The 26,416-nt window shown below is 47.8% G+C and overlaps 3 protein-coding genes and 1 long non-coding RNA gene across 10 annotated transcripts; 2 read left to right on the top strand and 2 right to left on the bottom strand.

Annotated features, from left to right (window-relative positions):
- The first annotated feature begins 534 nt into the window (after positions 1–534).
- LOC120681827 (beta-glucosidase 16-like) lies at positions 535–17,843 on the top strand. Of its 7 annotated transcripts, none has more exons than XM_039963464.1 (11): positions 596–918; positions 1,519–1,577; positions 9,992–10,067; positions 15,705–15,779; positions 15,901–15,988; positions 16,101–16,353; positions 16,442–16,557; positions 16,662–16,911; positions 17,011–17,113; positions 17,270–17,378; positions 17,455–17,843. In XM_039963464.1, exons 3-11 carry the CDS (start codon positions 10,004–10,006, stop codon positions 17,663–17,665), a joined length of 1,269 nt encoding a protein of 422 aa, XP_039819398.1. In that variant the 5' UTR covers positions 596–918; positions 1,519–1,577; positions 9,992–10,003; the 3' UTR covers positions 17,666–17,843. The 7 variants fall into 7 exon arrangements, with proteins under 7 accessions (XP_039819393.1, XP_039819398.1, XP_039819395.1 ...); XM_039963461.1 differs by having other exon boundaries at positions 852–918; positions 9,983–10,067; XM_039963462.1 differs by having other exon boundaries at positions 852–918; positions 9,954–10,067.
- Positions 1,321–16,137, bottom strand: LOC120681830. Its single transcript, XR_005678105.1, has 3 exons — positions 15,940–16,137; positions 15,684–15,830; positions 1,321–1,574 (listed from the first exon to the last, which is right to left on the bottom strand). It is a non-coding gene; the product is annotated as an uncharacterized LOC120681830 (long non-coding RNA).
- A 617-nt stretch (positions 17,844–18,460) lies between the features above and the next one.
- On the bottom strand, positions 18,461–20,006 carry LOC120681829 (uncharacterized protein At4g13200, chloroplastic-like). The gene is made up of 3 exons (XM_039963467.1): positions 19,609–20,006; positions 19,361–19,515; positions 18,461–18,841 (listed from the first exon to the last, which is right to left on the bottom strand). Exons 1-3 carry the CDS (start codon positions 19,760–19,762, stop codon positions 18,686–18,688), a joined length of 465 nt encoding a protein of 154 aa, XP_039819401.1. The 5' UTR covers positions 19,763–20,006; the 3' UTR covers positions 18,461–18,685.
- An 872-nt stretch (positions 20,007–20,878) lies between these two features.
- Positions 20,879–26,375, top strand: LOC120681893 (putative disease resistance RPP13-like protein 1). The gene is made up of 4 exons (XM_039963552.1): positions 20,879–22,605; positions 23,954–25,487; positions 25,578–25,686; positions 25,862–26,375. The coding sequence occupies exons 1-4, from the start codon at positions 21,095–21,097 to the stop codon at positions 25,984–25,986; spliced, it is 3,279 nt and encodes a 1,092-aa protein (XP_039819486.1). The 5' UTR covers positions 20,879–21,094; the 3' UTR covers positions 25,987–26,375.
- The last annotated feature ends 41 nt before the right edge of the window (positions 26,376–26,416 follow it).

Here is a 26,416-nt window from a genome sequence, read left to right as displayed (position 1 = left end):
GCCGTCACGTTGCAATAATCGCAGTCGCAGCCGCAGGCCCGCGACGCAGTACACACCTCCATCCTGGACGCAGATTAAGTAACATTGCTACGGTCACCTACGTCCTTCTCCTTCGGATGCCTGAGTTCCATACGTCAGTAACTCAATGTCACGGGGAATATCACCGTAGCAATGTCACTCAATCTCAATCCCTCATCGTCACATCGTTCTCACCCATTCATATCTCTGACAGTGAGTGGCTCATTGCCGGCTACAGATCTGATTTTTGTAGCAAAACTTCCAATAACCTGAATGTAAGCTTTTCTACTGGCTGGGAACGATGCTATTCAACACTTTCTGAGACGACGGACGACGGCCCGGCCGCACGGGAGTGGCCACGGGTGCGAGAGCTAGGATCCTGGCTGCCAGCAGCCATGGCGCGACTCAGCTGCCTCCTCCTTCTCCTCGCTCTCTTCGTCTCCTCCGTCGGCGGCGGAGCGAGTTCCCGCCGTCCTTCCTCTTCGGCGCCGGCACCTCTTCTTACCAGGTACGGCGCCGGCGCCGGCGAGCTCATCAGCTGGATACGCACGCGTATGCATGTCGTCGTCAGAGTTTATTGCATCTATTTCCTGACTAGTGATGGTCACCATTTTTTATGAATTTACAAATGGTGGCGCATGCCAGATTTTTCTAAGTTCCAACTACCGGCCACTTCTTCTATGGCTAGCTTCTCAGCTGACCTTGAAAAAAAAAATCGATTTTGCTGATTTGGCCATGCATTGCCTGCTGACCTTTGGATATATGTACTTTCTCCTCTATTTTATTTCATTTGATCTCTCTGTTGCGAAGACTCTTGTACATCCTTGTTTCAGATCGAAGGCGCCTATCTAGAGGACAACAAGGGCCCGAGCAATTGGGATGTCTTCATTCGTATTCAAGGTGTACCTGATAACTCTTAAGTATGCATGAAATGGCCTAAGCCACCCAAAACACCGCAAAATTCAGTAAAACCAAGTGATGAACTTGAATAGAAAGAAGTAGCTGATGCTTAGCTAAGTGCAATTTAGAACAAGTGTTTCTTGGAGAAAAGTAGGTAGTCTTCGTTGAACACATGGTTCTAAGCGTCTTTGTTTGAGAAGCGCCAATTGCCCACTCATACTTTCCCCTGAACCATATGCCTTCAGCTCCTATGAAAACTGCACTGGGCATAGCCTCCAATTCTTTTCGTATCTCATGTCTCGTTCCATTAGAATAGTTGTGCCGCAGTACGAGGACACTCGCTCATAGAGGATTATGGTAAAATGACGTCAAGCAAACACTGGAGCTTACCCGGCCAGTACCTAGTTAGGACAATTCTGTAATGAAAACAGTGGATCATATCATTGTTGGTAGACTCAATTCAGGAGGTAGCTATCTGTTTTAATACTCGTAGATGACTGATGGCAGCAAGTGCAGCTATAGACGTGCGCTTGACGATCACAGACTCGCTTGACTTATTTGTTGGCTATCTTAATCTTGCTGCTGCTACTCCAAAACCAGGAAAGATTGTGGATGGAAGCAATGGCGATGTGGCTGTTGACCATTACCATCGATACCTGGTAAGCATAAGAGAATGTTGACAGCCAAATTTGGCATCTGCTGAGGCCGACCGGTCTGACCGGTCGGGCCGACCGGTCAGACCGGTCTGGTCTGTGCAGTCCGAGTAGAATTAGGGTTTTTGTAAAGAGTCATCATGTAATCCTACTCGTGAAGGGGTACGTCTTCCCCGGCCTATAAATATAAAGGCTAAGGCCGATTGAGGTTATTCCCAATCGAATCAATACAAAAAATCGCATTACTTTTATCTCTCAAACCCTAACATTTTCCAATCCTAGATTGCTTTCTTCCTTCGTCCCGGCGGCGTTTGAAGACGTTCTGAGTGGCCTGCCGACTTCAGAACAACCCTACGATCACGAGCTCCGACGGGGTCCCTCCCGAGCTCGCTGTTCTAGGTTTCCAGCGAGCCCCTGCCTGCACCGGTCAGACCGGTCGGCGAAACCGGTCAGACGGGTCCGCCCAGGGTTTCGCGGGTGTTGATCGTTTTGACGATCTTGCTGCGCGTTCTAGCGCACTCGAGTGTGTTGGCGCGATTCTGTGTCAACATAATTTTTGGCGACTCCGCTGGGGAGAGATTAATCTGGTTTTAAAACCGATCTGATCTACTCCCTGGAAAAGATGGGCTCTTCAGAAATCAACAAGGAGAACATCATCACGGCTACCATGGAGGAGCTCACTGAGAAGGAACGCAAGGCCTACCTTCTTGTGGAGGAGCACGTCAAGGCACAATTCTTGAAGGGCTTCAAGAAGGATCGTGGTGGCCTCGTCAAAAGGGTGGAGGAGTTCGTGCTGCCGTCTCTCAAGCTTAATCAGGATAAGATTGAAGAGATCCCCAATGTAAGCCTTTCTCCATCTGATATGTTTGATAGAATGTCATCTTTAATGGATCAGAAGATTATTGCTGCACAAGCTGCCACAGGTGACATTTTAGTTAAATTAAGTAGTGATGTTGATGCGCTTAAAGGTAAACAACCTATGTCAGATCATAACTCATCAGATCCGAGTTCGGCTACCCCTGAGTTCACATCTGAACCACTTTATAGTATGCCGCCGAACTCGTTTCCAGGCCAAACCCCACCACCGTCGACCGTGCACACAGCACCGGTCAGACCGGTCCCACAGATCGGTCAGACCGGTCCGACCGGTCAGACCGGTTATCCGACCGGTCAGACCGGTTACTCAGTGACGTCGCCAACGCCTCTCGAGACAATTCCAGGTTCGGCTGCCCCTAGCCGAACTAATGAATTGTCACTTTATACACCGCCCCGCACTACTGCTGTAGCGGGAGGATCACAGGGATCTGGACCTAATCAAGGACCGATCCCAACTTCGTTACAGACGATGGCGCATGGAAATCCTAATGCACATCGGTTTTCTGAGTTCTATACCAGCCAGCACTATCAAGCCGATCTTATTAAGTTCAAGGAGGATCTGGCGAATGCGATTAAGAGTAAGCTTGGGGTGGATATGGGTACTACACGTTTATATCAAAAACCTTATCCCGCTGAGTTTGATTTCACTCCTTTTCCGGCTGGTTAGCGTATTCCCGAGTTTACTAAATTTAATGGTGATGATTCTCGTACAACTTGGGAACACGTTAGTCAATATATATTGCAGTTAGGGGAAGCTGGTTTTAATGATGCTTTACGTGTGCGTTTATTTTCTTTATCTTTGACTGGAACGACTTTCTCTTGGTTTTCTTCACTTGCTCCTAACTCTATTCGCAATTGAGCTCAATTGGAGCGTAAATTTCATGATCACTTCTTTAGTGGGGAAACCGAAGCGAAATTGTTGGATTTAACATCGATTAGGCAAGGACGTGATGAATCTTCTTCGGATTATTTTAAAAGATTTAAAGAAATTAAAAATCGGTGTTTTAGTTTGACAATTTCCGAAAAAAATTTGGCGGACTTGGCATTTAATGGTTTACGTTCTTATTTGAAAGAGAAACTTGAGGGCTTTGAGTATCATACCGTGAATTTCTTGTAAATTAAAGTCATGGGTTTAGAATTTAAACTTAAAAATGCCAAAGATACTTTCAAGCCTCATCGGTCCAACACACACATTCTTGATCATGATTCGGATGGTTCGGACGATGATGGTAAAGAAGTATATGCCGCTGAATTTGTTTGGCCATCAAAGGCCAAACCCGGTTCGGTTCCGTCTCTCAAGCCGATTCAAAAGAATCGGCAAGAGGAGCCGAAGTTTACTTTTGATGTTTCTAATTGTGATCGGATTTTTGATGAATTACTTAAGAATGGTAACATCCGATTATCGCATGCTATTCCATCTCCCGACGAGCTTAAACGACATGCATATTGTAAGTGGCATAACTCTACATCTCATGCTACTAATGATTGTAATGTTTTTCGTCGACAGGTACAATCGGCCATTAATGAAGGACGATTAGTACTTTCTGAGATGCAGATTGACAAAGCTCCTTTCCCTGTTCATACGCTGGAATTGAACAATCCAAAGGTGCTCATTCGGCCGGAACAAGCCGAAGGAGCCAAGGGGAAGCATGTTGTCATCGGTGATCCAAGACCGATGAACACAAGTGACAAGATCCTTGCCCGAGAAGTTATCAAAGAGAAAACTGATGATGGCAAGAGTACTCTGAAGGTCATTGTCAAGAATCCCAGACTCGGGGGGCAAGGGAGCTCTCCACTAGAAAATCGGTCTGCTGATCAGGCACGACCGGTCAGACCGGTGTCTCCGACCGGTCAGACCGGTCCGAACGGTCAGACCGGTTCTTCCAACCGGTCAGACCGCCTTGGTGACCGTCCCCGGACCTTCAAGCCAAAACATCCGGAAGTGGGTACTTGGAAGACCAACGAAGTGAAGGTGCAGGGAAGAACTGCTAATCAGAAGCCCACCTTCAACCAGTTGCTGAACAAGTACACAAAGGCCGTTCAAAACGATCGGCCGCTAAAAAAGAGACCGCGTTCACCACCGCGTCAAGATCGTCCAGCGTCACCAAGGAGGGAGTCCAGCAGGCGCAGAGGTGATGTTGTCACGTTATATCCTCCTCAGAAGATGTATGCTACCATGCCGTGGATGCCACCAGCTTCAAATGCAACAAATCCGGCATGGGAGCATGGGGGATATGGATGCAGTGTTTCCCGATGCCTTATCCTCCACATTATCAAGGGGAAAGCTCTAGGATGCCAGTGCATGACCGATTGGGACCGCGCCAATCCGGTCCAGGGCAGCAGGTTGCACCGGTCAGACCGGTACACACTGACCGGTCAGACCGGTCTCATCAGAAGCCGGGTCAAGCTCATGTTCCAAGGTTTGAGTATCGCATCAAAGAAAAGAGGGGGGAGCAGAAGACCGTGGTTGATTCAGAAAAGCCCAAAGCCGATGTTATTCAAATCGGTGAAATCGAAGTGCCCATAAGAGATACGGGCAAGAGACCGATGGATGTAGATACATCGGTTGATGTTCCTTCACAAATGCCGGTCATGTCCAATGATCATGAGGCCGGTAGCAGCAAGGGTGCAGCGGATAAGTACCATCAGCCTAGATGGTGCCCTTCGGGATTAACTCATACTCAAAAAAGGAAATTGCAGCGCCTCCGCAACAAAGAAAAGAAGGAACAGGAGAAGGAGAAGATGAGGGATGAGGAATTCAACAGATACAGGCCTATGTTCCCTCAAAGCAAGGTGTGGAAAGCTAAGACAGCTGACCAGCCAGACAGACCGGTCGGACCGCCACAGCCGACCGGTCAGACCGGTCAGGAGGACCGGTCAGACCGCTCTGACCAACCGGTCAGTCCGCTCTGACCAACCGGTCAGACCGGTCGAGCCCAGTGCAGAGGCAACAGCCGAATCGGTGCCGCCCGTTTCGGTTCCTTCTGTTGATGAAGCCCCAGCAGTTCCTCCGACAGCTGAAGACGAGGAATTGGTAGACTACGAAGTGTCTCCAGAGTGCACCAATATGGAGATCAATGTGGTGCACTTATCTTCGGATTACTTCGTGGTTCCGGAGGAGGATTTGGCTCATCTTCAGTTCGGGCCCCGTGAAGCTGTGTTCCAGAAGCCAAGCGAGAAAGACAATCATGTGAAGGCTCTTTATATGAGGGGACACATCAACGGGAAGCCGGTGACTCGCATGCTAATAGATGGTGGGGCCATTGTAAATCTTATGCCCTACTCGCTGTACAAGAAGCTCGGTGGCCAAGACGAAGACCTGATCAAGACGAACATGACCGTCAGTGGTGTTGAGCGAGCCCCTTAGCGCCAAAGGAGTTGCTTCCATGGAGCTCACCATTGGAAATAAGACGCTTGCTACAGCTTTCTTCGTCGCGGAAGTGCAAGGTAACTACAATTTGATTCTTGGGAGGGATTGGATTCATGCAAATCAGTGTGTTCCTTCTACCTTGCATCAGTTTCTTGTTCAGTGGATCGGCGATGAGGTTGAGATTGTTCATGGGGATACTTCATCCTTTGTTGCTTTAGCCGATTCGGATTCCATTAGTGTACACGACAACATCAAGTGTTTATCGGGCGTGGACCTGTCCGATTATGATTTTGATTAGTTGCACTAAGGATGGTTTTGTTTCAGCTGTACTAAAGCCGATGGATAATCGGCTAAATCATTTAATGTAAATCAGATGAGTACAACAGACACTCCAGAGGAGACCGGTCAGACCGCCAGTGCCGACCGGTCAGACCGGTCTTGTCCCGTTCGGCGCACAGGGCCTACTGGTCAGACCGGACACCCCGACCGGTCAGACCGGTCCAACGCAGAATGGTTACAGCAGAGGCTAGATCAATATCGGGCGCGTACGAACGATATGTGTGAAGCCATTGAAGATTTTGGTGATCTAGATAAGCTGGGACAAGGGTTTACATCGGCCGATCCTTTAGAAAAGATAGATATTGGTGATGGAACTATTCCTAGGCCGACTTTTGTAAACAAAAATTTATCGGCTGAATATAAAGCCGATTTGGTTAATTTATTAAAAGAATATGTTGATTGTTTTGCTTGGGAGTATCATAAAATGCCTGGTTTGAGTCGTGATCTTGTTGAGCATCGTTTACCAATTAAAGCCGGTTTTAGACCATATAAACAACCGTTTAGGCGTTTCAATCCCATTATTTATGACTGAATTAAAACTGAAATTAATCGTTTACTTGATGCTGGATTTATTCGGTCTTGTTGTTATGCTGATTGGATCTCTAATATTGTGCCTGTTGAGAAAAAGGATTCGGGGAAAATTAGAGTGTGCATTGATTTTAGAGATCTTAATAAAGCTACTCCCAAAGATGAGTATCCTATGCCTATAGCCGATATGTTGATTAATGAGGCTTCCGGACATCGTATCATTAGTTTTCTTGATGGTAACGCCGGTTACAATCAAATATTCATGGCCGAAGAAGATATATCTAAAACGGCCTTTAGATGTCCGGGATTTGTCGGCTTATTTGAGTGGGTGGTTATGACTTTTGGTTTAAAAAATGCGAGTGCTACTTATCAAAGAGCTATGAATTTAATCTTTCATGATTTAATTGGTGTCATCTTGGAAGTGTACATTGATGATATTGTCATTAAATCGGCCGGTTTAGATCATCATTTAGCCGATTTGAGACTTGCTCTTGAGAGGATGCGCCGGTATGGTTTAAAGATGAATCCGCTCAAATGTGCTTTTGGTGTATCGACTGGAAAGTTTCTTGGCTTCATTATTCATGAGAAAGGAATAAAGATTGATCCTAAGATAGTTGAAGCCATGAAGAAGGTTGAAACCCCTACATGCAAGAAGGATTTACAGAAGTTCTTGGGCAAGGTAAATTTCTTGAGAAGATTTATATTTAACTTGTCCGAGAAGATTGATGTTTTTACTCATATTCTTCGGTTAAAAGATGAAACCGAATTTACTTGGGGGGCAAAACAGCAAGAAGCATTTGAGAAGATCAAGATTTATTTGTCTTCACCACCTGTACTCAAAGCACCTAGAAGAGGAGTACCTTTCAGACTCTATGTGGCTGCTGAAGACAAGGTTATTGGAGCTGTTTTGACTCAAGAGACCGAAGGGAAGGAATATATTATTACATATTTAAGCCGACGACTTATTGATGCGGAGATGAGGTATATATTTATTGAGAAGTTATGTTTGTCTCTTTATTATGCTTGTACCAAATTGAGACATTATCTATTATCTAGTACTTGCATAGTAGTATGTCAAACCGATGTGATCAAACATATGTTACAGAAACCGATTTTGAGTGGTAGAATCGGTAAGTGGGCTTATGCTTTAGTTGAGTATGATTTGGCTTGTGAACCTTTGAAATCTATGAGAGGCCAAATTGTAGCAGATTTTATTGTTGAGCATCGGATTAATGATAAGCATGATTTAGAAGTCGGCTATATTACTTGCACACCATGGAAGTTGTACTTTGATGGATCGGTTTGTGATGGTGGTCAAGGGATTGGTGCTATTCTTATTTCTCCGAATGGTGCTGTTTTTGAATTTTCAAACCGATTGGAAGAAGAGTGCACAAATAACCAAGTTGAATATGAGGGTCTTTTATTTGGCTTGGAATTCTTGCAATCCATGGGCGTGAAGCATGTTGAAGCCTTTGGAGATTCTCTTTTGGTGGTGCAGCAAGTATCTAAGGTATGCCAATGTTATAATGGTTCTCTAAATGCATATCTTAGAAGATGAAGTGGTTACTTAGAAGAGCCGGTTTTTATTGGCCCACTATGTTATCTGATTGTTTCAACTACTATAAAGGATGTGAAGAGTGTTAGCGGTTTGGTGATTTGCAATTGGTGCCTGCTGCATTGATGCATCCTATTATTAAACCATGGCCGTTCCGAGGTTGGGGGTTGGATTTCATTGGACAAATTAATCCTCTATCGTCAAAGGGGCATCGCTTCGTGTTGGTTGCTACGGATTATTTCACTAAATGGACCGAAACGGTTCCTTTGAAGAATATGACGCATAAAGAGGTAATTGAGTTTATTACTGAGCATATTATTCATAGATTCGGCATTCCACAAACTTTGACAACGGATCAAGGTACTTCATTTATATCAAAAGAGGTGCATGCCTTTGCCGAATCTTACAAGATTAAATTGCTCAATTCATCTCTATACTATGGTCAGGCCAATGGACAGGCCGAGCCTAGTAATAAGACTTTGATCAAACTTGTTAAGAAAAAGATAGAGGAAAATCCTAGGAGGTGGCATGAAGTGTTATCCGAAGCATTGTGGGCTCACCGTATATCTAGACATGGTGCTACTAAGGTTACTCCTTTTGAGCTTGTGTATGGTCAAGAGGCCGTTTTACCCGTTGAGGTGAATCTGGATATGATTATCATGATATGATGATGGATAATATTGATGAGGTGACCGACAAGCATTTGAAGGCTTTGAAGGAAATTGAGAAGGACAAGCTTCGGGTGGCTAGAGCCTACAACAAGAAGATAAAACTTAAGTCTTTTCAGGTTGGAGATCTAGTTTGGAAGACAATTTTGCCTCTTGGGATGAAAAGCAACAAGTTTGGCAAATGGTCGCCAAGTTGGGAGGGTCCCTACAAGATTATCAAGGTTATCTCCGGTAATTCATATATGATGGAGACGGTGCAATGTGAGCGTCTACCTAGAGCTATCAACGGGAGATACTTGAAGAAATTTTATCCTAGCGTATGGCAAAGTGCATGAAGACAAAGACGGCCGGTATTGTATATCGCCCTTAGTTTTGTTTTTAGACTTGTATGCAGTGTAAAACATGTACATCAGGATAGTTCTTGCTTTTTGGCTTGTGAAACTCACCAAAAAGCAGGGGGCATATGTTGACAGCCAAATTTGGCATCTGCTGAGGCCGACCGGTCAGACCGGTCTGGTCTGTGCAGTCCGAGTAGAATTAGGGTTTTTGTAAAGAGTCCTCATGTAATCCTACTCGTGAAGGGGTACGTCTTCCCCGGCCTATAAATATAAAGGCTAAGGCCGATTGAGGTTATTCCCAATCGAATCAATACGAAAAATTGCATTACTTTTATCTCTCAAACCCTAACCTTTTCCAACCCTAGATTGCTTTCTTCCTTCTTCCTTCGCCCCGGCGGCGTTTGAAGACGTTCTGAGTGGCCTGCCGACTTCAGAACAACCCTACGATCACGAGCTCCGACGGGGTCCCTCCCAAACTCGCTGTTCTAGGTTTCCAGCGAGCCCCTGCCTGCACCGGTTAGACCGGTCGGCGAAACCGGTCAGACGGGTCCGCCCAGGGTTTCGCGGGTGTTGATCGTTTTGACGATCTTGCTGCGCGTTCTAGCGCACTCGAGTGTGTTGGCGCGATTCTGTGTCAACAGAGAAATCAAATATCTTCATCAGTAGTAATGTATTTTGCATACATGCATAAATAAGCATAAGGTGCAGGCGTAGGCAGCACCTCATGCTTAAATCAGCATTGACAGGAGGACACAGAGATGATGCATTCGCTGGGCCTCGACTCCTATAGATTCTCACTGTCCTGGTCGAGAATACTTCCAAGTAAGCTCGTTTCCAGAATCTCATGAGTTATACCGACCTGTTAGCTAAATATGGTTAGCTTTCGTGCATGCACGGCAAGGTTATCGCCTGCCTTGTGCCTTTTTGTTTCACGCATAGGATCAGATCGGCATCTCCCACGTGATTCTGTTTCTATAAGTCACGGTGGTTGAGATTGCCTAGATTAGGTCCCTATATATTGTACCTGATTTCTCAGATGAATACAATCCGATATTGCGTGACCTAAATCATCTATCATGGTATCAAGAGACCGTCACGATCCGTGACCTCTCGCTTCCGCACCCCAGCCACCGACGTAGCCGCGTCGCTCCCCGTCGTGCCCCTGGCGCCTCAGCCACCTTCCCCTTACGACACCGTGCTCGCTGCCGAGCAGCAGGAGCACGCGGCCGCTGAAGCCAAGAAGCTCGCCGCCGACTAGGAGGAAAAGCGCAAGGCCCTTGCCGCCGAAGCCGATGCTGCTGCCCAGGCCGCTGCTGCCGCCGCAGAACGCGTGCGCGCCGCCGCCGCCGCCCTCGAGAAGGAGCGGCGCGCCGCCGCCGATCTCGCCCATCAGGTTGAAGAGACCCGCAGACGGGCCGATCCACCCAAGGAGGACGACGACGACACACCAGCGGACGCCGCCGCCGCCTTCGAAGCCGCTGTCGTCGCCAATCTCCACACCCAGGCCGCCGGCATGGAGAACATCCGGACTCTTGTGTCCGTCGTCCTTGATCCGCTGTCCAATCACTATGATCGGTGGCGTGATCTCGTTCTCCTCACCCTGGATCGCTACGCTTTCTCCAACCACGTCCTCTCCGATGCCGCCCACCCTGGTGTTTCGGCATGGAGGCGCATGGACGCCGTCGTGCTCTCCTGGATCTACGGCGCGATCACCACGGAGATCATGGACTCTGTCCGCGTCCGCGGCGGTACTGCTCGCTAGGCGTGGCTTGGCATCGAGGCGCAGTTCCTTGGCAACAGCGAAACTCGTGCGCTGCGCCTCGACGCCGAGTTCCGCGCCTTCTCCCAGGGTGAGTTGTCCGTCTGCGACTACTGCCGCCAGATGAAGTCCATGGCGGCCAAGCTCCGGGATCTCGGCAAGGTCATGAACGACCGCACCCTCATCCTCAATGTTTTGCGTGTCCTCAACGACAAGTTCGGTCACATGCGGATTCACTTTCGCCGTGGCCCGTTCCCTTCGTTCGATGAGGCCCGCAATGAGCTGCTCCTCGAGGAACTCATCACCAGCACTCATGCATCGTCTTCTTCGAGTGCCCTCCTCGCCAACGCCCCCAAGAGCTCCGGCAAGCCAGCGCCGCCTGCTCCCAGCACTAGCGGCCCTACGTCCACTCCTACCGGCAGCGGGCCACAGCCGCGTTCCACCACCACGGCGTCCTCCGGCACCTCCAACCGCCGCCGACGTCGGAACAAGGGCAACAGCCCGTGGCTGTCCCTCTACAACCCCTGGACGTGCAAGATCACCATGTGGCCTAACCAGGGGGTGACACCGGCCATCAGCAAGGACAGCAGCGCCCTCCACCTCAGCAGAACGCGCCGAACCCGCGCGCCGGGAACCCGCAGACGGCCCAGGCATTCCAGCAGGCGCAGGCCTATCAGCAGGCCATGCTCGCCGACTACGTCCAGCAGCAGTAGGCGCCGCATCCTCCGTCACCACAGTGGCAACAGGCGTACTACCAGCAGCAGCCTCCAGTGCAGCCACCTGCGCCGCCTCCCTCCTCGACATGGACTCCTTGGTCAGGCGAGTGGGATCAACAGCATCTTGCCAACAACTTCAGCATAATGACTCTGAACCCCCCCCCCCAACACCACCGAGTGGGTTGTCGACTCTGGCGCGTCCACTCACATGACGCCCGACATCGGTAACATCTCGTTGTTTCGCCCGCCACGTTCCGCATATCCTTCCTCCATTATCATTGGCCTCCACTCTCCCTGTTACAGCTTTTGGTCATTCAGTCTTACCTGGCCCCTTTTATCTTAATAATATTCTTGTTGCTCCTGATATTATTAAGAACCTTCTGCCTGCTCGCCAGTTTACCACTGATAACCACTGTTCCATTGAGTTTGACCCCTTTGGCCTCTCTGTGAAGGATCTTCGCACCAAGAACGTGATTACCAGGTGCAATAGCGCTGGACCGCTCTACTCGGTGTCCCTCCCGGCATCATCCTCCCCACAGCGCGCCCTTGTTGCTGCCACCGCACACCAGTCGACACTTGGCATCGCCGCCTTGGCCACCCCGGCGCTGAGGCCCTGTCCAAGCTCATTAGTACTACAACCATCTCCTGTAATAAAAGCACAATCGACACCTTATGTCATGCATGCCAGCTTGGTCGTCACATCTGTTTGCCTTTTCACAATTCAAACTCTCGTGCACTCAAGAATTTTGATTTGATTCATTGTGATCTTTGGACATCTCCTGTGTCAAGTGTGTCCGGTTACAAGTATTATCTTGTCATTCTTGATGATTGTTCTCATTACTTATGGACGTTTCCACTACGTCTGAAGTCTGAGACGTTTGCTGCACTAACCAATTTCTTTGCATATGTGCGAACCCAGTTCGGATGTACCATCAAGAGTGTTCAATGTGATAACGGCCGAGAATTTGATAACTCATCTTCCCGGTCCTTCTTCCTTACCAATGGCGTGCAGCTACGAATGTCTTGCCCGTACACCTCATCCCAAAACGGTAAAGCTGAGCGTATGATTCGTTCCATTAACAACATCGTGCGCTCCATGCTGTTTCAGGCGTCCCTCTCTGCCTCTTATTGGGTTGAAGGCCTTCACACGGCAACTTACCAGTTGAACCGCCTCCCCACCAAGATGCTCGATTTCGGGACGCCCTACTTCCACCTGTATGGATCCCACCCATCCTACGCGCATCTTCGCGTGTTCGGTTGTACTTGCTACCCTAACATGTCCGCCACAGCGCCGCACAAGCTCTCGCCTCGGCCCACCCTTTGCATCTTTCTTGGCTATTCCTCCGATCACAAGGGGTACCGATGTCTTGATCTGTCGTCGAACCGGATTATCATCTCTAGACATGTTGTCTTTGATTAGGCTTCCTTTACCCGTTCCAAGACACCACCATCGACCAGTGACCTTGAGCTCGTCTACTGACCATGCGACCAGGGTCCCCCCCCATTGGTCCTCCTCCTTCCGATGCAGGTCCTGACAGCGGCACTCCAAGCTTGCCATCGCTCGAGCCACGCGCGGCCTCGGCGACGCCTGCGCCCCGCGCGGCCCCGGTGACGACCACGCCATGCGCGGCCTCCTCCGACTCGGCAACGCCCGCGCCTCGTGTCGCCTCCTCCGACTCTGCAACCCCTGTGCCACGCGCGGCCCCGGCGACGCCCGCGCCACACGCGGCCCCCTCCGATTCGGCGACACCCGCGCCACGCGCGGCCCCGGCGACACCCGCGCCATGCGCGGCCCCGTCCACTCCGTCGACATCGGCACCCCGTGCGCTAGTCCCCCCGCTACCGCACGTGTATACACGGCGACCGCGTCCGCCCGCTGCGACTTGCCCTGCGCCCAGCCCGAGCGGCACTGCTGCTGGCCCCGCGCCTGGACCAAGCGGTGCTACGGTTGGCCCTCCCCTTCCCAAGGGTGCCGTGCCGGTCGCCCCCATTGTCAACAACCACTCGATGGCGACCCGCGGCAAACATGGCTTCCACCAGCCGTCCCTCCTCCATGCCTCAACGACACCACCGCCCATCCCCAAGACATACAGAAGCGCACTTGCTGATCCTAACTGACGCGCTGCCATGGAAGAGGAATTATCTGCGCTAATGTCCAACAACATCTGGGATATAGACATATAGTGCCCCGGCCCCCAGGTGCCAACATTGTCATAGGCAAGTGGATCTTTCGCCACAAGTACCATGCTGACGGCTCCCTTGATCGCTACAAGGCACGTTGGGTTCTTCGAGGATTCACGCAACGACCTGGCGTCGACTACGATGAGACTTTCAGTCCAGTCATTAAGCCCGCCACCGTTCGCACAGTCCTGTCCTTGGCTTCGTCGCAGCAGTGGCCTGTTCATCAGCTCGATGTGAAGAACGCCTTCTTGCATGGCACCTTGTCAGAGACGGTCTACTGCAGTCAGCCTACGGGGTTCCTTGACACAGCTCGTCCTGATCATGTTTGCAAGCTCAACATATCGCTCTATGGATTGAAACAGGCGCCTCGTGCGTGGTACAGCCGTTTTGCCACTTTCCTGCTCTCCATTGGTTTTGTTGAAACAAAGTCGGACACGTCCTTGTTCATCTATCACCATGGTCATGACACCATCTACTTGCTCCTCTACGTGGACGATATTGTGCTCACAGCTTCCAGTCCTGCTCTCCTTCAGCGCACCATCACCGCTCTGCAACAGGAATTTTCGATGAAGGATCTTGGTGAGCTTCATCATTTTCTGGGCATTGTTGTTCAGCGCCGATCTGGTGGATTGTTTCTCTCGCAGCGACAGTACACCCTGGACATCCTGGAACGTGCCAACATGACTCAGTGTAAGCCATGCAGCACACCAGTGGATACCCAGGCTAAGCTTTCAGCGACAGATGGCAACCCTGTGACCGACGCCACGGACTACAGAAGCCTGGTTGGTGCCTTGCAGTACCTCACCTTCACGCGGCCAGATATCTCTTATGCTGTGCAGCAAGTATGTCTTCATATGCATGCTCCGCGTGAGCCTCACCTCTCGGCTGTGAAGCGAATTCTGCGTTATCTGCGTGGCACCCTAGATCATGGACTCCTTCGACCGTCGTCACCTTCCGAGCTTGTGGTCTACACTGATGCCGACTGGGCGGGTTGCCCGGACACCCGTAAGTCCACCTCAGGCTTCGCTGTTTTCTTGGGCTGCAATCTGGTTTCCTGGTCCTCCAAGCGCCAGACTACGGTGTCCCGTTCCAGTGCTGAGGCTGAGTACAGGGCGGTTGCAAATGGTGTTGTTGAGGCTTGCTGGCTGCGACAACTCCTTTCTGGAACTTCACTGTCCTCTCACACGATCTACACTTGTCTATTGTGACAATGTAAGTGCTGTGTATCTCTCCACCAATCCGGTTCAGCATCAACGTACGAAGCATGTCGAGATTGATCTCCACTTCGTTCGTGAGCATGTTGCTGTTGGTGACGTTCGTGTGCTTCACGTCCCGATGACATCCCGGTTTGCAGATATCTTCACCAAGGGTCTTCCTACCTCAGTGTTCACAGAATTCAGGACCAGTCTGAACATCTATGCACCCGAAGTTCAGACCGCGGGGGGGGGGGGGGGGGTGTTAGCTAAATATGGTTAGCTTTCGTGCATGCATTGCATGGCAAGGCTATCGCCTGCCTTGTGCCTTTCTGTTTCACGCATAGGATCAGATCGGCATCTCCCACGCGATTCTGTTTCTATAAGTCACGGTGGTTGAGATTGCCTAGATTAGGTCCCTATATATTGTACCCTGATTTCTCAGATGAATACAATCCGATATTGCGTGACCTAAATCATCTATCACGACCCAACTGTCAATGCCTTTGGACCGACCTCCTAGGTCAAGAACACAAGGGTGATCTTACACAGGACTATTCTTTGCACTACCATTTTAACTTGTGCTTACCTTTTGAATGGTCCGGAACAGAGGGTCACTTTGGTGGTGTTAATCCGGCAGGCATCAAGTTCTACAATAATCTGATCAACAGTCTGCTACGAAAAGGTGGGCCTTCTTTGATGCAATGTGATCAGCTCCCGCCACAAATATGCCACCCTGCAAAACAAGCAAACCTTCAGTTCAGCCTCACTAATCTGGAGCCTGGTACTCAATACACTTGGAGCAGGAATACAGCCATTTGTGACCATCAACCATTTTGACGTACCCAGGGAACTTGAAGAAAGATATGGCTCCTGGCTGAGCCCTGAAATGCAGTAAGCACATATAGCTTCTCCTTTGCAGTTTCCACAAGAACTATAGATCTGTCAGATCACTGCCAGGAGATGCAGTAAGCATATATCCGGCTGTTTCTGCATTTCTCTTCAGGGAGGACTTCATCTACTTCGCCAACCTTTGCTTCAAGATGTTTGGTGACCGAGTAAAGCACTGGACTACTTTCAATGAGCCAAATCTTATGGTGAAGCTCGGATACTTCAGTGGAAAATTCCCACCCAATCACTGTTCCAAGCCATTTGGGAAATGCACTTCTGGGAATTCATCAACTGAGCCCTACATTGCAGCACATGGCATCATATTAGCGCATGCAAAGACGGTCAATATCTACAGAAAGAATTACCAGGTACAAAATACAAATTGATTAAAAGGGAGGGGGAGTAACCACGTAAATTTTTATGTAAGTTGTCTTCACTGTTTTCGGTCTTTCTCAGGCCAAGCAAGGTGGCTCTGTTGGAATAACAATATTTATGATATGGTATGAACCTCTAAGGAATATCACAGAGGACCACATAGCAGTAAGCCGAGCTCAGTCATTTGAAGCTCCATGGTATCAGTTGCAATTCTATCATAGTATATTACTATGATGCTATCAGAACTAACTTTTGAGTTGTTCATGATTGAATGCTAATATGATGTTGTATCCTAACATAGGTTCCTCGACCCCTTGTTCTTTGGTGATTATCCTCATGACATGCACCAAATCTTAGGCTCAAGCTTACCAAAATTCACAGAAGGAGAGAAGCAGCTACTGAAAAACCAAATCGACTTTGTCGGAATAAATCATTATAATACACTATACGTCAAGGATTGCATATTTTCTCCATGTGATTTGGACACCTACACTGGTGATGCTTTAGTTTCTGAATCAGCAGAACGAAATGGGATATCCATTGGAAAACCGGTAAAAATTGGACACTGTACATTGCATTCTTCTATGCAACAAGAACCCCACTTCTGAATTGATCTTGCATAAATTAATACTGCTAAATCAATATTGCAGACACCGGTTGAAAACAGCTTTGTGGTTCCAAGCTCTATGGAGAAGTTGGTCATGTATTTAAATCAGAGATATCAAAACATACCTTTGTACATCACAGAGAATGGTGGGTTTGGCCAAAAAAAAGCTACAAATTACATATAAAATATGTCTTTCTTTGAATAATGATTCACTTCTATGAATCTTTATTTAGTATACTTGCAGTACGTCAGTACCATGATAATATCTGTATGGACCTCTTGATCTCTCTTTGGTCTTTCAGGTTATGCCCAAATAGGCAATAGCAGCAGCACAGTGGAAGAATTATTTAATGACACTGAAAGATTAAGTTACATTCGTGACTACCTCACTTACTTGAGCTTTGCAATAAGGTAGTTGCATTTCTCAATTATTTTTTCATGTAAACTGCTCTGCGGCCAGACAATAACGTTTGTTACCTCTCCGCAGGAAAGGAGCAAATGTTTATTTTGTGTTGTCTTTGATGGACAACTTCGAATGGCTCTCTGGTTACACCATAAAGTATGGTCTTTGTCATGTGGATTTCAGGTCATTAAAACGAACACCAAGATTGTCTGCCAGATGGTACAGCAAGTTTATCAAGGGTTATGAACACATAGAAATGGCCTCTGAAGAAACCCCTAAGCATGTAGCTTCCTAGAACGGAAATACAGAATTCCCAATGTCCATGCTTGTACAGTAGTTACACAGGAAATTACTTTAATAAATTTCCTCATTCCCATGTATGCGCTTGCCCAAAACTCAGCTGTTTTTTTATCAAATATGCCTCTAGAAGGAGTTCACTAATAAGAAGCAGAATACACATTTTGATTATCCTCCTTCCCAGTTCAGAAGGCCCACAGTGTATGACTGCTGAAATAGCAATTATTTGAGGACGATAACAAGATAATTGCATTTCTATGACACAGTTACCTGCAGTTTGTCTGTGTCCTGGTTTTAGTGAAACAGTGAAACTTGAGTCATCAAAGACTGAGAAGTGAGAACATATTGCCAGTTCATCTTCAATAACTTGCACATATAATGTGCGGCTTATCTGCATTGAAAACCTCCATTAAGATAGGATTCATTCTGGCAGACTGTACTCATGAATGACACGAATCCATTGAATGCACACATCAAAGTAATCAATTGCTTGTATAATCTTGTCCATGTGCATAGTAACTAAATGGAAGTCTGTGAAACAGTACCTCAGTGTCTGACATTTGATAGAGCGAAGATATAAATTCATTTAGAAGGACGTGGGTTTGCACACTCCCATGATTCAAGTTATTTTGTTGATCAAATGACTCTTACATATCTCCTCTGAAGCTTTTGCAGCAGAATCCTCATTCATAGTTATAAACAGCATACATCAAGACAACCACCATATCCTGTTTTCAAGGCTTTTGAAGCTGTGTTTCTTAAGAATGATATTGCACATACTCAAACATGCATATTGGTTATAGATGCAAAAGTTATTTCTCAGATATGAAAGTGAACTAATGTCTACCATTCCATTCATATGAAAACTTGTCCCTTCGATTCTTAACTCAAATGCTAAATTGCAAAGGCTATTTAGATTGATACATATAAGGTGAGAGTCTGTACAGACTTTTTGTTTCCTCATGGAACTGCATCTACATACAGCAGCAACTCTTCATCACCACCAAGAAGGCTAGGACTATTCTGCCTGTGTGGGAGTAGCAGGAGGAGGCATCGTAGGTGCAGGCGTCACAATTGTAGCTGAAGGTTCCCTTAAAGTCTTTGGCCCCTTATCATCAGGAACTTCTGTTGCAGCTCTCTCTTTAGCTTTTTGGGCTCTTTGAACTACCTCCTCCTGAATGTATCATATCCATAAGAGAATATAGCAGCATGTGCCATCAAATTAAGGTTTAGAGAAAAAAAATGAATTATTCAATATGGTAGTTTCACTTTCAACTGCATGTCCTGCAGAGGCCAGTTCGATTATGTGATATCTGAAAACAATCCAGCATCCTTTACCTTGGGCATCCAGCATGCATATCACAAAGTTTTCTCTAAACAATGATTGTACTAGAAGTCTAGAACAATCCCTCCGCAGCCAATTTGAGATTTGGATGCTTAACTAGTCAGCTGCACTTAGGAAACATATCCAGTTTTCCGCTTGGTAGGCTGCACCAGTTAAGCAGTTCAATGCTTATTCATTCTGTAAATTCCCATGCATACATTCTGGTATTCCAAAACTAAAACGCATATGTTGCATACGGGTAATATGATGCATCACAGAGATGTCAATTACACATCACTACGGGCAAAATGTTCGGGGACAATCAGTAGAGCAGTACGAGTCAGGAGCGAGGGGTGCATCGTGCAGTACCTGGAACTCCTGCACCTGCTTCTGCTGCTCGGCCTGCCACTGCCCGACGACGCTGAACACCTCGCCCACCACCGACTCGACCCGCTCCGTGAGCGCCTCCGCGAAGGCCTTCCCGAGGAAGAAAGCGTCGAGGACGGCCTTGCTCTCGCTGTCACCTGCGCGACACCACCAGCAAGAGGACACAGTAATGAGTAAAGCCCCAGCTCGAACTGGATTGCTCTTCTGCTCCCAGGTCAAATTAAAGGTACCTGGTTTCGGCTCGGGGCGTGAGCCGCCGCCGCTGCTACTCCGTGCCGCGAATCTGGGGAGCCTTCTGGTGGAGGAGGGGGAGGCGCGGCAGGGGGCTGAGGCCGGGAAGGGGACGCAGCAGACGGGGGAGAGGGACGCGGCAGGTGGCGCCATGGTTCTCGCTCAGTCTTCGAGCGTGTGCTCAAAGCCCCCGGCGGGCGGGCGGGATGAGGTTTTGGCTTCGCAGCGGGGCGGGTGGCCGGGTGGGGGTTGGGTGCTCGAAGCCCCCGGCGGGCGGCGGCCACCGGCGGATGCGAGGCCGAGGATTGGGGGGCGGGCGCCGGTTGGGGATCTCTGAGGTAGGTCACGCACGGTTACGGCATGGTGGGGGTGACGGTTGGTTGGTTGGTCACGACCACCGCGCTAACGATCCGCAGTGGCTAAGCGCAGCCGCTGCCACGCCTCGAGCAACACCGGGCTTTGAGTGGCCCACGGGCCGCTGCCCGAACTCTATTTTCGGCTCCTGCCAAGCCCACTTGAGCAGGCCAGAGCCCACGGCCTCCCGCAGTCCCGCTGCTGCATTGCCGCCTTGCCGGTTCCCGGTTGTGTGCATCGCCGCCGGGCGCCGGCGGCCTTGCGCTTGGGCAACCTCCGGCCTTCCTTCACGTCCGCCGATGCTGAGCTCCACCTTCACGGTCGGTGGCCACGTCCCATGCTCGGAGGAGGACGGCCGCGTCCGCAAGGCCCCGCCGCTGGACAGTGAGGTTGGCCAGAAGGGGGACTAGGGAGCACAGCACTCGGGTTCGCGAACTTGCAATGTCCAAGCAGCGATCTCTAATTCGGCAGACATCTAAGTCCCAAGTAAGCCGTTTCTGACAGTGGAAGACCGGAGCTGGCTGCTAAAATTCTATACTGCTGACACACTAAGAACGGCTAACGTCGACCGGGTGGGCTATGACAGCCTCAACTATTTTCACTGAGAGGAAATAACCAACTTCTCATTTGAGAAAACTTCTTAAAACTCTAACTGCGATGATTTTTTACCCACATACGTATAGAAATTCACCCATACGGAGATTCGAACCCCAAACCTATAGTATGCCATTAGAGATAGAGTGTTTCGACCTGTTGGTCCAGCTCCAGCATCCTTTCCCATAAACGGCTAACGGGTCGAGCACGTTTGGATCAGCTTGTTGCCGCCCGTGCCGCGCTCATTGATGCGCCCTCCCGTGATTCCATTCCCTCTGCCGGGAGTTCACTGCGTTGCTGTAGCTGGAGGCTCGTGTCAACTCGCAATTGGATGGGCATCACATATGCTGTCCATGCCCGCGCACGGGATGTGTAGTTGTATTCGAGGTCTTCGTCAACCTCCACTCAGAGGGAGCCTCAGTCTTCACCGGGGATGCCTGCGCTGCTAGGCTGCTAGCTCCAATCACACCGTGTAATCCGGAACCCCAACCAACCGAGCTAGCCGCAGACTCGCAGCTCCAGCTCTGATTTCACCCCATGGCGCCACCCGGCGAGGCGAGGCTCGTCGAGGACCTGCGGGACTTCCTCGACGACTTCGCGTTCCGGGCCAAGCGCCTGGCCGCGCCGCTGCTGCGGCCGTTCGGGCCCTCGGCCGAGCCGGGCGCCGTCGACGACGGCGAGCTCGACAAGCTGAGGGCCAAGCTCAGGCGCATCCGCGCCACGCTCCGGGCCGCCGAGGACCGGGTGGTGGCCGACGACTTCGTCGCGCTGTGGCTGCGGGAGCTCCGGGACCTGGAGCACGCGGCGGAGGACGTGCTCGAGGAGCTCGAGTTCGAGGCGCTCCGCGCGGCGCGCCTCGAGGGGTTCAAGGCCCAGCTCCTCCGGTCCTGCGCCGGCGGCGGGAAGCGGAAGCGCGAGATCAGCCAGATGTACTCTTCCTCCCCCGACCGCCTCAGCCGCAAGATCGCCAAGATCATGGAGCGGTACAACGAGATCGCGCGGGACAGGGACGCGCTCCGGCTGAGGAGCGGCGATGGGGAGAGGCGGCAGGAGCTCAGCCCCATGACGCCCACCAGCTGCTTGATGAAATGCCGGCTCCATGGCAGGGAGCGGGACATGAGGCAGGTCACTGAGATGCTATTATCTGACGAGGCTTGCTGCTCTGATGTCTATTCTGTTGTTCCTATTGTTGGCCCAGCCGGTGTTGGGAAGACCAGTCTTGCCCAACACATCTACAATGACGAGGCCATCAGCTCAAAGTTTGACATTAAGATGTGGGTATGGGTGTGCCAAGAATTCGATGTCTTGAAGCTTTCACGGAAACTTGCTGAAGAGGCTACGGAGTCCCCATGTGACTTTGCTGACATTAACCAGATGCATCGCGTCATCACTGATCGGCTGAAGGGGAAGCAGTTCTTGCTTGTTCTTGATGATGTATGGGATGAAAGCCGAGACCGCTGGGTGAGCTTGCAGGTGCCTCTGGAATGCGCTGCAAGGGGGAGCAAAATTGTAGTGACCACGAGAAGTACTAAAGTTGCCAAAATGGTGGCTTTGAAGATGCACCAATTGGGGTACCTGTCTGATACTAACTGCTGGTCTGTGTGCCACGATGCTGCCTTGCGAGGTCGTGATCCCAGTATTATCAGCGAGAGTCTTACTTCTATTGGTAAATCGGTCGCAGCAAGATGCAAAGGTTTGCCATTGGCTGCAAATGCCGTTGGCCATGTTTTATCCAGTGCAATTGATAGGAATCATTGGGAGGCTGTTGAGCAGAGCGATTTCTGGAACAGTGAAGTGGTTGGGCAGACCCTTCCTGCTCTTCTGGTGAGCTACAACAGCTTGCAGAAGCACTTGAAGCCCTGCTTCTCTTATTGCTCATTATTTCCAAAAGATTATTTGTTTAGAAAAGACAAAATGGTCCGTCTATGGTTGGCACAAGGCTTTGTTGAAGTAGACAGAGAACATCATGATGAGGATATTGCCTGCAAATATTTTGATGACTTAGTGGAGAAGTTTTTCCTTCAAAGGCTACCATGTAATGAAGAGAGGTAACATTGCTAAGTTTGATTTTCCTTTAATGAATCAATTATGCCTTTTCTTCTATACATATGATGCAAAGCTCTAGTGCATATGATTCAGAATCTTGGATGGTGCATACTTTGTTATGCAGCATTCGAATACCAAACATCTTTATCTAAATTGCCTCAACGTATCTACATGGTATCTAAATTGCATGTTACTCTGCGATGATCATTGCATGCTGAAGAGTGGAGGTGGTAGAGCCATTTACAAATGCATTGCATGCCACTATGTTGGATAGTAATAGACTGCAGTCCATGAACAAAATGAAGTTGTCTGGAAGAGTGTTGCGATTTTTTTATTTTTTGATTGAAAACTTGATACATCATATTGGTGACTTTGATAGCAAATCTTGACGTGTCTAGTTGTATTGTTTACAAGAAATGCTTATAGTGCAATCTAGCTAATGCTTTTATACAAGAACAAGAATAAGAGATGGATAAGGAAATAATACAATACAAGCTAAATGTGTAAAGCCAAATATTATAAAGGAATGTAAAATTAGCATTTGACATCTATATAATATACGTCCTGTTTGGATCCCAGGACTAAACTATTGAATAAACTTTAGTACATTAGGTGATCCAAATTGGTGGACTAAACTTTAGCCACACCCCAACTAATCATTAGTCCATTAGTCCTCCAAACCCACCTAATTCGGACTAAAAGCAGTGGAAATGAATCAACCATTCGAAAAAAATGACCAGAGTACCCTTCCACCTTATCCCTTCACACATATGCAAAAAAAGGTAAGGCAAAACAGACCTTCTTAATAATTATGTAGCCATGACCATTACCTCTTTTTTGTCCACCATTCAATCTGTACATTTCTGTTTTTTGCATAAGTTTCACATTTTTATTAATTAGCAAATTTATAATATAGCATAACTTTTTGAGGTTTCCTTAGTGAATGCATCTTGGTTCTTGATTACTTCCACTGACTGTTACGCAAGTAGAAGCGTATGCTACTATCATGCCATGCTGTGCCTCAAGTAGTCTTGACAATTATTTCTTCAGTGGCTGTTACGGAACATTTCAGCTGCTATTGACATTCTTCCAGATTCCGTTGTCTCCAACCCAGGAACCTAGTAAACATTTTAGGTTATATGTTAAATCATGTTACTTTTACTGAACTTGTGGCTCCCATTGTTTTAACAAAATGAATGTCATCAGAGTATTACCTATCCCATCTGTATGGATTTTCCTCTCTAGTTAAACATTTTTTTTTGGCTTTCATGTTTGGTGGTGGCAATCTGTTGTAACTATATTTCCTGTGCATTTATGTTTTATAAACTACACTAACTGTTCTTGCAACAGGTATGTCATGCATGATCTCTATCATGAGCTTGCTGAATATGTATCAGCCAAAGAATATTCCAGAATAGAGAAATCTACATTTAACAATGTAGAAGAAAATCCTCGACACTTATCTTTTGCTTCAGATGAGGATCACTCCAATGAAATCATACAATTCTATGCACTCCAAAACGAACATATGAAAGAATCTCATATTCCTGGCTTGCGAACATTGTTGGTTGTTCAAAAGGATGAACTCAAGGATGAAAGAAATACTTTGCGCATAAATTTCCCAAGGGGCATGTTCAAGATTCTCGGGTCTTTGAGGGCTTTGGACTTAAGTAATACTAACATGGAGCACCTGCCCCACTCTGTTGGTGAATTGATACACCTTAGGTACTTAAGTCTTGAGAATACCAAAATCAAGTGTCTGCCAGAGTCAATAAGTGCCCTCTTCAAGTTGCATTCAATGAATCTCAAATGTTGCAATAACCTTAGTGAATTACCTAAGGGAATAAAATTCCTCACTAATCTGAGGCATCTGGAACTGCCATCCATGGACGATTGGAATATGTACATGCCATGTGGAATTGGCGAATTAACAAACCTACAGACAATGCACGTGATCAAGGTCGGAAGTGATTCAGGCAGCTGTGGGATTGCTGACTTAGCTAACTTGAATAAGCTTAGGGGAGAATTGTGCATCTCAGGAATAGAGAATGTGCCAAGTGCACAAATTACTCCTGAAGCTAGCATCAAGAACAAAGGTGAATTGCGTAAATTGATACTCCACTGGTCTTCCATCGACTCCATGTTTTCTTATGATGCATCATCTGTGTTGGATAGTCTTCAACCTCACCCTGATCTGGAGGAGCTGACTGTCAGGGGATTCTCTGGTGTCAGATTTCCTATATGGCTGGGAAATCAGTATATGTTTAGCTTGTCCATTTTAGAACTAAAAGATTGCCGGAACTGCAAAGAACTGCCATCTCTTGGTCGGTTACCTTGTCTCAAACATCTTTCAATCAATTCGCTCACCAGCATAAAGCACGTGAGCCGAATGGTTTCTGTCCATGATGAAATTAACTGCGGTGATTATAGATCCAGCATCAGCACAGCCTTTCCTACATTGGAGACACTGAAGTTTTCCAACATGGACTCCTGGGAGCTATGGGATGAGCTTGAGGTCCCAGATTTCCCTTGTCTTCGGCATCTCACCATTCTGAGATGTAGCAAACTGAGTGGGTTGCCCAATCTCCAGGCACTGCAAAATCTTCGTATAAAAAATTGTGAGAATCTACTCGAGTTGCCAAATTTCCCATCCCTCCAATGTATTAAAATTCAGGGTTTCTGGAGTGTTAATCAAATACTGCAGCTCCCAATATTTTCTCATGTTGAGACATTAGAACTCTGTTGTCACAAGAAACTTGTATCAGTGAAAAAGATCCAGAATCCTGTCCTTCACAGTTTGAGTTTGAAGCAGAAAGGACCGTTACATAAGGTTTCAGGGTGTCAAGTATTGCCTTTCCATAATCTGTTTGTTCAAGATAGTCAGGTACGTATGATCACTAAATTGCATACCAAAGACAATTGTTATCTAATGTTACAGCTTCTGAAATGTACATGCTTGATATATATATTTCAGACAACTTGGACATTTTTAAGGTGTGCGAGACGAATACATGAATGCGGCTGCAATTTTATTGCATTTACTGATCTTACCTTTGGACAAACCAATGTCCATCCTTCTAAAGGTAGCTCCCTCCGCATGTACTATTCCTTTGTTGGACCTCTCTTTTTCATTTTTGGCACACATTTGCAAATTATGCTTATTCTTTAATAGGAAGAACCTATCTGGCTATAATAGTGTCTTATATCAAATCAATGCATTTAACAGATATAGCTTTCATTTATGTTTATTAATTTCAGTTGATACCTGCAAAGATGTATCATTCCATGCTGGACATTCTGAAGACGTTGAACTTCTATCCTGTAAACCAGTTTGGGTTGAAATAGGTCAACCAGAAGATATTGAGCCTGTTTGCATAGACTAATAACAGACTAATGAGAATGAAATCAGCGTGATGGACGAACCAGGATCCTCAGGGGGTGATACCTGGATAGTGCAGCTCAAATCAGGGTATTTAGAAGCTAATGCAATCAGTAATCAATGCTCAAGTTTTTCAGTTTTGGATTGGAGTTGTGGTTAGCTGATGTCGTATGGCGAGTAACATCAACAAAACTCAGCTGGTGTCGAGGTTGTTCCATTCTGTATTTTCTTTCTGATTCTGGTATTTCAGCAATACACATACGTATGTATTCCTGGTACGTTCCTGTTAATACTGTATGTGCATTCTGATATTTCAGCATACACAAATATTCTTGTAATGAACAGGAATTTACATTCAAAGAATCTGTATTCAAAATTGACCGCGCACATAAATGACAAGGTGCTTTATCAAGAGCAATGTCGAGTTTCTAAGT

This window comes from Panicum virgatum, chromosome 7N (genome assembly GCF_016808335.1).
Source record: "Panicum virgatum strain AP13 chromosome 7N, P.virgatum_v5, whole genome shotgun sequence".
NCBI classification, from domain to species: domain Eukaryota; kingdom Viridiplantae; phylum Streptophyta; class Magnoliopsida; order Poales; family Poaceae; genus Panicum; species Panicum virgatum.
This window is presented reverse-complemented; position numbering and strand designations above follow the sequence as displayed.

What these genes read in the sequence shown, in the direction of transcription:
- LOC120681827 (XM_039963459.1), top strand. Translation starts at nt 1,419, where the DNA reads ATGGCAGCAAGTGCAGCTATAGACGTGCGCTTGACGATCACAGACTCG. An exon ending in CAACAGTCTGCTACGAAAAG is followed by an intron (nt 15,780 to 15,900) that starts GTGGGCCTTCTT and finishes CACTTGGAGCAG; the next exon opens with GAATACAGCCATTTGTGACC. An exon ending in TCTACAGAAAGAATTACCAG is followed by an intron (nt 16,354 to 16,441) that starts GTACAAAATACA and finishes GGTCTTTCTCAG; the next exon opens with GCCAAGCAAGGTGGCTCTGT.
- LOC120681829 (XM_039963467.1), bottom strand. Translation starts at nt 19,762, where the DNA reads ATGGCGCCACCTGCCGCGTCCCTCTCCCCCGTCTGCTGCGTCCCCTTC. An exon ending in ACGCCCCGAGCCGAAACCAG is followed by an intron (nt 19,516 to 19,608) that starts GTACCTTTAATT and finishes GGTGTCGCGCAG; the next exon opens with GTGACAGCGAGAGCAAGGCC. An exon ending in AGCAGGTGCAGGAGTTCCAG is followed by an intron (nt 18,842 to 19,360) that starts GTACTGCACGAT and finishes TGATACATTCAG; the next exon opens with GAGGAGGTAGTTCAAAGAGC.
- LOC120681893 (XM_039963552.1), top strand. Translation starts at nt 21,095, where the DNA reads ATGGCGCCACCCGGCGAGGCGAGGCTCGTCGAGGACCTGCGGGACTTC. An exon ending in TGTTTGTTCAAGATAGTCAG is followed by an intron (nt 25,488 to 25,577) that starts GTACGTATGATC and finishes TATATATTTCAG; the next exon opens with ACAACTTGGACATTTTTAAG. An exon ending in CAATGTCCATCCTTCTAAAG is followed by an intron (nt 25,687 to 25,861) that starts GTAGCTCCCTCC and finishes TATTAATTTCAG; the next exon opens with TTGATACCTGCAAAGATGTA.